Source organism: Theileria orientalis, chromosome 4 (genome assembly GCF_000740895.1).
Source record: "Theileria orientalis strain Shintoku DNA, chromosome 4, complete genome".
Lineage (NCBI taxonomy): Eukaryota > Apicomplexa > Aconoidasida > Piroplasmida > Theileriidae > Theileria > Theileria orientalis.
Genome location: NC_025263.1, coordinates 773,525 through 785,643, shown reverse-complemented (window position 1 = coordinate 785,643; position 12,119 = coordinate 773,525). Strand labels below are relative to the sequence as shown.

The following is a 12,119-nucleotide window of genomic DNA, read 5'->3' as shown; positions in this document are numbered from 1 at the left end:
GTTGAAGATCAATAAGTAATATGTTATTCCACCATTCAAATGTGTGATTGCAACGATCAATAACTGCCGTAAGCCCTATATTTTATATAGGCTAATTATAATTCCCATCATTAATTTTATTTTCGTAACGATTTGTTTGATTAATTGATAGAAAAAACGATAAAATAACAATAAAAGGCAATACTTTATTGCCAATAAAATATGTAAAGCGACTAAGTTATAATGTAAAGCAATTTATGTGTCTCTGAAAAATGACTTATTTCAACAATTTAGTTATATACTAAAATGAGTTTCAGGCACACTTTCTGATGCTTTGGTAGTGTTTTGTTTGTGAAAATTAGTTGATCTCTTAAACAAAGAATTATTAGTCACATATTTTGAAATTCGTAAAATGGCAGCTAACAAGGTTACTTACAACGTTGGGACGTCAAATCAATTTGCTGGCTTCTACGACGATCATGAAGTCGTATATTATCATCCAGATGTTATACCAAGAACACACGTCCCGTACGGCAATGCAGCGAGTAAGTAACGACACATATATACTAAAATGTCGCAAACACATACATACAGGAATGCCAATAGATAATTAGAATGTATAGAGTTAATTTTTATATAAAAACTCATTGATTTATCTTTAGTTGCGTACCATGTTGTTCCCGCATACGTCGCCGTCGACAACGTCCCAACATACACAGATGATAATATCATCGACACGAGAGCTAGGGCCAGGCACACAAGTAGAAGGTTCAGAGGGAACCCAAACGCAGCAAGAAAGTTCGATAGGTTAAGCGGCACGGGAAGAGGAAAGGAAATTAAGAAACAAGGAGAAGGAGGACACAACTGGGGAAACCCATCAAAGGAATCAAAAACGCCCAACGCAATGATCACAGAAGATAACGAACTTGCAGAAGAACTGAACAACCTGACCCTTAACGACAAGACGCCGTCGAAATCTAACGAAGAAAAGGAATTGAACAGGGAAAACGGAAAGGATAAGGGGAACGACAAGACGAAAAACGACATTATGGATTTCGAGTCATACAAATTGTTGCAGAAGTCAAAAAGAACAAATTTGCCCACGTTTACAGTAAATGACAAGAAGACTGTATCGACAGACGAAGAACTCCAGAATGGTGGATATGTAAAGTACGTGAAGAAGACGGAAGAAACAAAGACACAGGAGAAAGTAAAGGTAAGATTGAGAAAAAATGAATGATATAGATTATATGATTGAACGGATATAGTATTTTAACAAATATTTTATACAGAGAGTATTTAGATAAATAATAATTGTGTTGTGTAGCTATTTATGTGTTTAATAAAGTATGCTTATTTACTTAGGTTATTCAATTATGTCATTATGTCATTATGTAGTTAAAGGGTTAGCTATTTATCTCCTTTAAACTCATTTATTCAATGTTTATTGACTAATCTGTGTATGGATAATGAAGTTTTTGAACTAATAGCATGATTTATCACCTATAACATAATATTCAGGTTGTCAACTACAACGTTGGCTCGAATCCTTCCAACGTACTGCCCAGTCATCCATCATCGTTTAGAGATCGTAAGTCCAGAAAAAACTACTCGGGCCAACCCAGACCAAGAAACACTGTAAGAAATAGATAAAAGTAAAAGTAGTAGTATAGACAATAAAGATAGATATTGTTATTTTAGTTATTATTATACTGATTATTATTATTGTGTGTGGTCAACATGGATGTAGTGACTACTATCATTATTGATCATACATTTAAGTGCCTTAAAAATTGGATACTAATCTTATTTTTAGAACAACAGGATTAGAGTTAAAGCACCCGATTTTAACGATCTGAAAATGTTTCCTTGCCTTGAATTGACGTCATAATATAATATACATATTCATACACACATACACACAAATTGGCATATATATAATTCTGTGAATGGATAATATGTATTTGTTTTGTAATTGTTAGATGATATCTAAGTGTATTGTAGTTGTTAGATGATATGTAATAGTATTGTAGTTGTTAGGTAATGTGTAATAGTATTGTAGTTGTGTACTAAAACATTAGTTGGTTATCGTGGATAAAAGAAATAATTATTTCTTGGTTCCAAGCATAGCAGTAATGTTATTTAGCTGATTTAACCAGTCGCCTAAAGAAAAGTAAAATGCATACAAATACGGTATAACAGTCATAAATATACATATAGTAATTATTGTAATGGTGATATACATGGTAATAATAGTCATAGAAAAATAGTTACCGTTTGATTGCTGTAGTCGTCCAGGTTGATTTGTGGTAATAGCTTCATTAGCAACAACGATTCCGATTAGACTAAAAAGTATTACATATATGTTATTCCATATACACACACATATGTTATACCATATACACACAGATATATATATATATATATATAAGTAGTAAATACAAGGAGCTATAGATTATAATAATCATATAAAATAGTGACTTACGTTGGTGTGGTTATTCCGCCAGGCATGTGTTTGTCGAATAGTGGATTGCCAGGAGCGCAAATGTAAATGTTATGATCATTACCCAAGGGAGCAACACCAATCTAAGTAAAGGTAAGTTATATAGTAATTTGGAATAAGTAAAATCAGTTTAAAACGTACCCTGTTCTTGGTCTTGAAGTATTCAATATACTCATTGAAGGGCTCCAACTTAAGGTTGTTGGAAGAGTGCAAGGAGAACACAGCAAGGGGAACGTTTTTAGAAGCCTCCTCCCACTTGAGACGATGAGTAATGTTAATGATATCGATGGAAGCAGTTAAAAAGTGACTACACTGGCCGCTGATTTTAATGGCCAGAGTTTCCGTGAGCTTCTTTGAGTTGCGAGCTATGTTTCCCTGCCAAACGAGGTTCTGAAAGAAAATGAGTAAAAGCAGTTAAAAGGGTATAAATATGATAAAATATACGAATGTGAGTCCATGCATCGTATCACTTACGGTTCTGGAGTATATGGAAAAGTCCTTTGGAGGCTCCGGCGGCTCAGGTATGTTAGAATACGGAGGGTCAGGGTCGTGAGCAGGAGGCTGATTGTGAAAGGGCGGTCCACGGTTAAAGGGCGGATTGGCGTTATCTTGGAATTTTTTCGGATACTTTTGATAAGAATCTGGCTGCGATGCCTGCCTCCTTGAGAAAATATGAGGAGCGTGAACCCTAAGCTGCTCGCATAGACGAACTTTAACCTTAGCTTGAGAGTATTCTGGATTTTGAACCATTTTTATAAGTAAATTGTTTACACAATAACTTAGTCTCTGAATAAAAGATTAACTAAATTAATTTTAATACAAACAGATAATTTTATTAACACCACAGAATCACACCGTATTAATACAAAAGGTACTGGAATCAAATACATATTAAAGTTTAAAAAACCTTACAACTGTTAGGTGTTCTCCGATTATTTTTTTACGTCCGAGAACCTGTGGAATTTATGACTATAAGAGAACCTGCCTCTATTCCGTGGTTTGTTCTCCTTATGTTTTTAACGATTTCATCCACTTTGTTCCTTTCTTCCAACAACTAAATAGTTTATATCGATTTTTTTTTTAATTATATCTTTTTCTACTATCTTAGCGTCTGAATAGTATTTATACCAGGTATGCACATCCTTCCTTGTCCAAATAATTCTAAATTTCATTTTTATACACATTTGTGTGTTCATATACTTACATCGATAGTTTTTATGAATCTTATAATTGTTTCGGAACCGTCCTTCCCTCCGTTCCAGGCCATGTCTAGTACGTCATTGCCATCCTCTGCCGTTCCTGGCACATATGGCTACAAACACTAGTATTAATATACTTAAACATATGTTATTATTACAGTAATACTATGTCCTATTTTATATAATCTGTTTTCTACAATTGGTTGTTAAGTCTGTTAAATAGTTAATTTATTGAGTTATTAACTTAATACTGGGTTGAATATGATCATGTCAAACTTGACTTTATTTATATTGGAGAACATATCCATACAAATGGAGTCACAATATGACTTCACGCCGTTAGATTTTAACATGTTGTTTGTACTCTCGGCAGCGTACTTGTTTATGTCAACACATACGCAGAACGGCATTGAAACATTCGTTTCACTGTGTGTATCATTTTCGTGCGATTTAAACATTTTTAGCAAATATGTTGTTATGTAGCCACTTCCAGAGCTAAATAAGATTATAGTCTTAATTCTTAATAGTTAATATATAAAGATTGATCAAAATAGTACATTAATTATTAGTGATAATAAATTGATACTATCATTACCCTAATTCCAGTATTAAGCGTGGGTTCTTCTCAAAGATGTTTTTGAATTCATTGTGAAGTATATCTACAAAGAAAAAGGTATCTTCACTCGGTAGATACACTTTATCTTTATAGTAATCAGTGTAAAGATGTGAATAATCCAAACTGTGTAAATGTTAATTTACGTTTATAGTTATATATGTTTTTATTTGAATAATAAATTATAGAATTCATTGTTTTGTACCTCTCAAGTACCATTTTATGTTGTTTTATCGCTCAATTTAGTAGAAGATTGTTTTAGTAGAGTCCTATCAATTTCATCCTTCTATTGATTAACGTTAGAAATTAATATTAATTTATAGGTGTTTATCAACTTACAATCATACAGTGATGCAGCCATGTAAATCTGTCGGAAATAATCTCATCCATATTGAGTTTCTTAAGGCGCTGTGTCCAGTAGAACTCCTATTTAATATATGTTAAATAAAATACCAAGAATCAAATCTAAGATTTTAACCATTAATTATTTATATTATGTTTGTATATTTCATATCAAATTACCTTCGTATACTCGTACAAAAATGGAAAGGCTATGATTCCAACACATAACGGCCCCAAATACTTTGATTTACTAACTTTCAAGCTCTTTATCATTTCAGAACTACAAATGATAAAATATGCTAGTTTATAATTATATAAATATTGTTTATTATTATAATTTTAGCTATGAAAGTGTGATTGTTGTAACCCACCTGATGCCATACACTAAAACAACACACGCGTGAATATTAATCTAATAAGTGCTAAAATTTTACCAAATTACAAATATTCTCTGCTGTTTAAAATACTGTGTGACTGTGTTTAGTTTAAATCGATCATTTCAAAGGGCGGTTTCTTTTCCTGTGTGTTTGGCTCCGTGCTTTGAATTGATACAGTACTCCTATTTACAGTCGTTGAGCCTTGCCGGGCTGGAGGCGGAGGTGGTGGTGGCGTTACCGACCTGGAGGTGGTGCCCATGTTGTGACCTGAATGAAACTTGTCTGAAAGCCCCGATTCTGACAAATTTAGGTGCGAGAAGCCTGAGTTTGCCGCTGTAATTTTTTCCTGGTCGGAAGGCGAGTTCGGGATTGGGACAGAGTGGTTAAACGAGTCCGTGAACCTCCGGTATCTGTTTGCTCCGGTGGCAGGTCCGTGTCTTCCTGCCATGTTAAATATTCTCATGACGTAGTGCAAGGGGTTAAACTTTATTATGCCCCTTATGTAACACATGCTTAAAAGTACAATAATCAGGTTTATGATCCCGCAGGTCATACAGGCGTTTGACGCGGTCGGTATCTTCTCTGGTGCCAGCTCCACTGAAGTCTGCCCGAACTTGAGGTGGAAGAAAAGGACCTGAAACAGGAAAAAGTTAAACCCGCAGCTAAGACAACATGCGTAACCGAAATTTTTCCAGTTCATTTGTATATTGTGCGTGTGCGTCCACTTTACTTATTTATTTATTCCGTGTGTATCAATTGAGTTTTATTCAAACTTTATTTGAATATATGTGAAGTCGAAGTATAGATATCCTTTACACCCAGTCCTTAAAATATAACGCTATTTGTTCGTCAAACTGTCGCGATCTTATTGGCATATCAACCTGATGAAATGGGCACTTTTGGACGTAGTCAGAATATAATTCGTAGATATAACCTAGCATTACATTTAAATGAGCTTTCGAGGGCCCATTAAAGTCACAAACCATAAAAATACAGAGCCCTGAAATCGAATTAAGGTGTGTAAAAGTTACCTGTGAGGGTTTCAAGGCATTGAAGACGATATGAATCTGAATCTATATTAGTAATTCCTAAAAATATGTGAGTGTGGAAAATGAGGTATAAAATATATATTAAATACCTTTCGGCTGTGGAAATATTGGATTGTTATCGTTTAACTTTGGAGAACATAGTTTTACTGAAATGGTTGATAATCCGTGAAATGTGCTTGCTAAACGGATTATGTCATTGGAAGATAAAGTATCATTCCCACTTAAGCACTAAAGTTAATATATGAGATTGATATATGGGTAAAATACCTTGTAATAAATCAAGGAACCGTGTTTATTGATAATAAATAGTGACAACATTGCTATTCATAGCAATATGATGAGTGCGCCCATATAATAAATGGGATAAAGTTAATATACAATATAAATATACAAATTGGTGATTTATGAGATGTGTTTGTTTAAGTATGTGAATCTATAGACGAATTAATAATATAACATCATGTTTCGGTTACATTATATCGACGTATATCATCCCCACTAGTATATATAAAATGATAGAAATATTCATATAAAATTACAGTATTAATAAAAATGGTCTTGTAATAAATGAGGACGCTTATGAAGTGGTAAGATGGAAGACTGGTTTGATTGATATTGGTACGTTTATAGCTAGTTGGATTCTCAAGTCTATGGAAAATAATTACATTTTAAAAACAAACTCTAACCAATGTTTCTATATTTAAAACAGTGTGTATGTGTATGTTTGTTTATATTCAAAGATTATGTTAATAGGTGATAAGTGTTTGTGTAATACGATGTCGTATATCCGTTCATTTATATTATTTATTTCATAATATTTAAATTATAAACAAAAGAAAATGAGTATATTATGTTTTACTTGGTGTAAAATGAATAGAATGTGTGACAATTTTATAGTGTTATGACATAGGTGTTTCTGTTGAACACAACAATTTATATCAGTTAATTTTATAATCTGTTGTACCATATCAATCATAGATCCCTTAAAATTTTAGTACACATTTAAAACACAAATTTTAATCACAACTATTCACATACGAATAGAATCATAACACACATATAAGTTATGATACTGTTCTTAAAATCATATAAATTTTTTAAATAATTTGTCACATCACAATCCAGAAAACTTGTTATTTTAAATATTTTTACAATGTCTGCAGCGTTGATTTGGAAGAGGTGTAGGCTGGATGACGAGTTAAATAAGTTGAGGAAGTACGATATGTCTGATGCAGACACGTTTGTGTGTAATGACGCGAAAAACGTAATTAACTTGTCAAATTGTTTCAAAAATGATCTTTATTCTTTGCCTCCAGGCTTTGACTCTAAATTAAAAGAACTGTACCCCTTGCTACAGCAGGTACACTATGAAAGTGCGAACCTTACTGATTATGAGCTGGAAAGGATGGCTGAAAGGATAAAATTCTCAGAGACTACACATTATGAAGATCTTGGCACGGGTCGTTTTGATTCCTCCGAAGACCCTTTCAATCACACCTACTTCCCAGACTACGTCCTTCCGAGTAATCAGAACAATCTGTTTGATAAGAGCTACGAAAAACCCTCAGATTTTGAATATAAAACGCCAGCATCGATATATAGGACAAATATGAGGAACGGTTCAGGCCATGATTCGGGTTGCGGAATGAGTGTCGACAGGAGTGCATCATATGGGAACCTTTTCCCTTCAAACAACTTGTTTAGCAGCTCAACATATAAATCTCAATACAACACACCTGGGTACTATAACTCCAGCTACAATGTTAACTCTAGCAAGTTTCTTGAAACGCCAGCCAACATGAAATATAAGCAAGTTCGCGATACAGTATACGGGCATAAAAACACATATAACAACGAATCGGTTGATTCGAACAGAGGATTCGATTATAAAAACGAATTTTTAACTGCATTTCAACCGGGAAATGAATATAAAAATGACTATACTACAGTAGAAACACCGATGGTGGATATGTCAAGAGCGAACAACAACGATGACTTCGTCGCATCGTTTCCGTGGGAAAGGGAATTGAATGAACAATTTATCACAAATGCAAACCAAAATGAAAACTATTACGACTCTCTATACGCTAACAGTAACTTTCAATCAAACGACGGGCTAAGCACGAAAAGGGACTATTTGTTTAGCGACGGCAAGTCATTCGCAAACTTTAGCCCTAACTCTCCACTAAGATCGTTCATGAATGATGATGTGAACTATAAATATCACATCGAACCTACTCCGAGAAGACCATATTACTAATATCATTTGAAAACAATATGTGTCCAATTATACAAATATGTAGATAGTAAATTAAAATATATCGGTGGAAGTTTGTTTGTATTTTTAAAACATAATTAAAAAGGTAGGGTGTGTAAGATTTTTTAAATTAAAAAAAGTTAAATGTGTAAAATAGTAGTCTATAAAAGAAGGATTGAAACGAAGTAGTTATACTGTGTATATGAATTTAATGTTAAAATATAATATAAATGTGACTTTTAAGGTGTAAAATATGTGTTGTTTAAGGGGGAAATAGTCTTCCAAATAGGTTAGCAACTATTGGCCCCAACAAGTAAGGAGACACTGGTAATATGTATAACAGTTTAATATAGTAGAGTTGAGTTATCGTAAAGTTTAGTTTGATTTTAATATGGTTTTATCAAAAGGAAGTATTTGGAACAGAATAAGGACTTTCACAGTGCCCATAGGCGGAAGTAAGAGAAAAGTATACATCCTTGCGTTCATAAACTTCTTTGCCTTCGGTATCGGAACAGCTTTCAGCGGAATATACGATGATTGTATGGAGGATGTAATAATAGGATTGCTGCAGATGCTACCAATTGTAGGATGGGCATGGTCAGTTATTTGGGGAATTACAATGATATTTAAAAGGATGAAAATCGAAAGAGAAGAAAGAAAACAAATGACACCGCAAATTGATGGACCCTGAGGATCCATGAGTAGATTCAATTATAAACGAAAAATAAGTTAATCGCCTGCGTATATATGACTACGTATCTTTTGTATTAGCGCATAAAAATAGTTAGTATGCATAAACACCAATAATAAAAGCAATAAGTAATATGTAAAATGTGTGATTCTTAAAAGGTGGAACAAAATATATGGTGTCGGTTTGGTTGAAGATCGGCAGTATATATTATATTAATAATACACCCATATAATGAAATTTAGTCCTTAGAACTTTGTAACATAATTTATAATGTCTTCCGGAGGGATTCGAATATCCCAGCAGAACTACTATAGCACGCATAACGCCCTTTTCGCTTCACTCGATGATCAGTCAGTTCGTTTCGTCCTACACGAAATGGACGGCTCGAGACATGGAGCCCTGCGTATATATCCCTTTTACGATATACAGGTAGGCCGTTCGTAGCTTTAAACCATCCCGGTGGTTCCCCTCGTTCAAATAAAGCAAAAAACCTGTTTAAATATGTGATATTTTGAGCATTTTTGTGTTTATTTCGTAGCACAAATACTTTAAAATTTTTTATTTGTATATGTATTTATTTTTAAGACTTAAGGTCATTTTTTTATTTACACATTGAGTAATTTAGTTATTCTAGTTGCTTCCTAGGTAACACGTGTATATTTGGCTTGTAGATGATAAAGAGGCTGCTGATAAAGAAGTTATCACTCCCCGCGACCACGAGAGTGAAGGATTTGAGGATATTGTACAAGGGGCAGGAGCTGCCGAACTATAGAACAATGGACTGCTACATAAACAACTTCAGTACCGAGGATAAGCTATACTGGTGCCTGAAAGAGTCGCCCTCAGGCTCAGGAATACGCCCACTGGGTATGAAGATGGGTGCCAGAATGGAAAATATATTTAACGAGGTGGCATTATCAATGAAAAACAACTATAAACCGAGGTTGACAATGGATGGAACAGGTAATAAAGATAAATCATTGGCGTATATAGAGTTAGATACATAAGAGTGTAGCCATACATGAGTAGTCGTGTATGTTATAATTGGCTGATGTGTACTGTGTTGATGTTTTTAATGTATGTGTAACGTGAACGTGTAGGCGGTACCTATGAAATGTTCAACAAGGCAGGAAAGTGTATAGCGATCTTTAAGCCGTGCGACGAGGAAGCGTTCACACCGTATAACCCGAGGGGATACATCGGAAACATGAATCAGCAGGGCTTTAGGCCCGGAGTTCTATCCGGAGAAGGAGCGACGAGAGAGGTGGCAGCATACATATTGGATGTCTCATACGATAACTTCTCAGGAGTACCAGCCACCACGATGGTCGAAATAGCACACCAGGCACTTAACAATAGCCAAAGCGGGTACAATAACTCGATTAACGGGTTGAATCTACTAAACACAGTGAACCACGACCTATTCACATTTACCCCGTCAATGAGCTTGGACTCGACAACAAATTCATACAACAATTTCAACTGTAAGTTATATAAACAATTAAGTAGGTAAATAAAGTAGGTAGAAGCATTGAATGTATTTTAATGAATATATTTTATGGAATATATGGGATTGAGCTATTTATTTTTATACTAAATAGAGTAAAACAATGAACTCATTAATAATGTAGCAAAAAATAAGTTAAAGTGGAAGGTCGGGAGTCTCCAGGAGTTTATAGTAGCACGAGGAACGAGCGGGAACTATAACCCGAACCTGTTCTCAGTGGAAGACGTGCACAAGATAGGGATACTGGATATCAGAGTGCTCAACCTGGATCGAAACGACGGAAACATACTGGTAGTAAATAACCCAGCATACTTCACAACACTGGTAAACGGAAGTGCAGGTAACGCAGAAAACGCAAACGGAAGCGTTGCAAACAATTGCGAAGAAGAAAAGGGGGTGAAAAGTAACAAGGAAAACAAGTATAAGCTGATACCAATAGACCACGGGTTGATACTGCCAGACGTGATAGACATATGTGACCTAGACTGGGTATGGTACGAGTGGCCACAGTCAAAGGAGCCGTTCAGCGAGGAGGAGCTGGCGAAAATATTCTCCTTCAACGTGGACAAGGACATAGAAAGACTGAAGAAGTACCTGCACGTGCGAGACGAGTGTCTGAGAACAATGAAGGTGACCACTAAATTCCTACAAATAGCAGCGTCAATGAAGCTGAACCTGCACCAAATAGCAACAATGATAGTGAGACACGACATGGACATACCGTCAGAACTAGAGTTAATCATAAAAAAGTCAATAGAGCAGGTAACTGATAGTTACTGGTATATGTTTTGATTAGTTAATATTTTATTTAACTAATAGTTACTGGTATATGTCATGATTAGTTAATATTGTATTTAACCTTAGATACTGTTTTAGTTTAATTTGTGGAGCAAGTTACGTTAAACTAATTATATATTTAATGGATGTAAGTAGTTAGTGATATGCAAATGTTATTAGAAGAGGTGATTTAAGTAAAGAGGTGATTTAATGATCTTTAGGCCTATAAAGTAACAGACAGCACTAATATAATAAGCACAAACAGGCTTGGAAACGCAATCGACTTAATTGAAAATGCAGTTATACCAATAATAAATCATACGCATTCAGACTGTGAAAACCTAACAGACACTGAGTATGGAAATCATCACAATGAGGAAAATGAAAGGAGAGATTTGGACCTGAGTGAATTACCATCATCAACATTCTTTCACTACCCAGAACATTTTGAACCAAGAAATAATAAAAATGAACACGACCATGAAAACATAAGCGCTAATAGAGAAAAGTACGGAAATGAAGAGAAGACGAGAGATGAAAGAAGATATAAAACGACAGTGAGGAGAAGGAAGCACAACAGTGTGAGTAAGAGCACATGGTCACTGGTGGACTCTAAGGGACACCTGGTTCAAATAGAGTGGGACCTCATGTTCCAAAACCTGTTCTTCAAGATACTGGAGGAGATGTTCGCAGGGAACCTGAACAGGTTGCACCCGAACTGGCAGTCCTACCCGTATCACGGCAAGGAACACTACCTGTACAATGTCAATCATAAGAACCAAAAGACGCTGCCGTTCACAACACTATGGTTCAACGATTAGTGTA

General features: G+C 34.9%; 7 protein-coding genes across 7 annotated transcripts; 4 read left to right on the top strand and 3 right to left on the bottom strand.

Annotated features, from left to right (window-relative positions):
• Positions 1 to 391: 391 nt before the first annotated feature.
• On the top strand, positions 392 to 1,870 carry TOT_040000362 (nuclear RNA binding protein B; the record flags this gene model as incomplete). The annotated part of the gene is made up of 4 exons (XM_009693989.1): positions 392 to 524; positions 642 to 1,195; positions 1,501 to 1,617; positions 1,796 to 1,870. 4 exons carry the CDS (start codon positions 392 to 394, stop codon positions 1,868 to 1,870), a joined length of 879 nt encoding a protein of 292 aa, XP_009692284.1.
• Positions 1,871 to 2,086: 216 nt separating this feature from the next.
• TOT_040000361 (uncharacterized protein) lies at positions 2,087 to 3,232 on the bottom strand (the record flags this gene model as incomplete). The annotated part of the gene is made up of 5 exons (XM_009693988.1): positions 2,087 to 2,142; positions 2,254 to 2,324; positions 2,465 to 2,565; positions 2,624 to 2,872; positions 2,957 to 3,232. 5 exons carry the CDS (start codon positions 3,230 to 3,232, stop codon positions 2,087 to 2,089), a joined length of 753 nt encoding a protein of 250 aa, XP_009692283.1.
• A 190-nt stretch (positions 3,233 to 3,422) lies between these two features.
• Positions 3,423 to 4,909, bottom strand: TOT_040000360 (uncharacterized protein; the record flags this gene model as incomplete). Its single annotated transcript, XM_009693987.1, has 8 exons — positions 3,423 to 3,536; positions 3,611 to 3,643; positions 3,687 to 3,794; positions 3,933 to 4,176; positions 4,277 to 4,420; positions 4,500 to 4,530; positions 4,630 to 4,720; positions 4,817 to 4,909. The coding sequence occupies 8 exons, from the start codon at positions 4,907 to 4,909 to the stop codon at positions 3,423 to 3,425; spliced, it is 858 nt and encodes a 285-aa protein (XP_009692282.1).
• Positions 4,910 to 5,116: 207 nt separating this feature from the next.
• On the bottom strand, positions 5,117 to 5,713 carry TOT_040000359 (sybindin; the record flags this gene model as incomplete). Its single annotated transcript, XM_009693986.1, has 1 exon — positions 5,117 to 5,713. The coding sequence occupies one exon, from the start codon at positions 5,711 to 5,713 to the stop codon at positions 5,117 to 5,119; it is 597 nt and encodes a 198-aa protein (XP_009692281.1).
• A 1,502-nt stretch (positions 5,714 to 7,215) lies between these two features.
• TOT_040000358 (conserved hypothetical protein) lies at positions 7,216 to 8,322 on the top strand (the record flags this gene model as incomplete). The annotated part of the gene is made up of 1 exon (XM_009693985.1): positions 7,216 to 8,322. The coding sequence occupies one exon, from the start codon at positions 7,216 to 7,218 to the stop codon at positions 8,320 to 8,322; it is 1,107 nt and encodes a 368-aa protein (XP_009692280.1).
• A 388-nt stretch (positions 8,323 to 8,710) lies between these two features.
• TOT_040000357 (conserved hypothetical protein) lies at positions 8,711 to 9,010 on the top strand (the record flags this gene model as incomplete). The annotated part of the gene is made up of 1 exon (XM_009693984.1): positions 8,711 to 9,010. The coding sequence occupies one exon, from the start codon at positions 8,711 to 8,713 to the stop codon at positions 9,008 to 9,010; it is 300 nt and encodes a 99-aa protein (XP_009692279.1).
• Positions 9,011 to 9,280: 270 nt separating this feature from the next.
• Positions 9,281 to 12,115, top strand: TOT_040000356 (uncharacterized protein; the record flags this gene model as incomplete). Its single annotated transcript, XM_009693983.1, has 6 exons — positions 9,281 to 9,413; positions 9,603 to 9,643; positions 9,682 to 9,973; positions 10,111 to 10,494; positions 10,642 to 11,279; positions 11,516 to 12,115. The coding sequence occupies 6 exons, from the start codon at positions 9,281 to 9,283 to the stop codon at positions 12,113 to 12,115; spliced, it is 2,088 nt and encodes a 695-aa protein (XP_009692278.1).
• Positions 12,116 to 12,119: the final 4 nt, after the last annotated feature.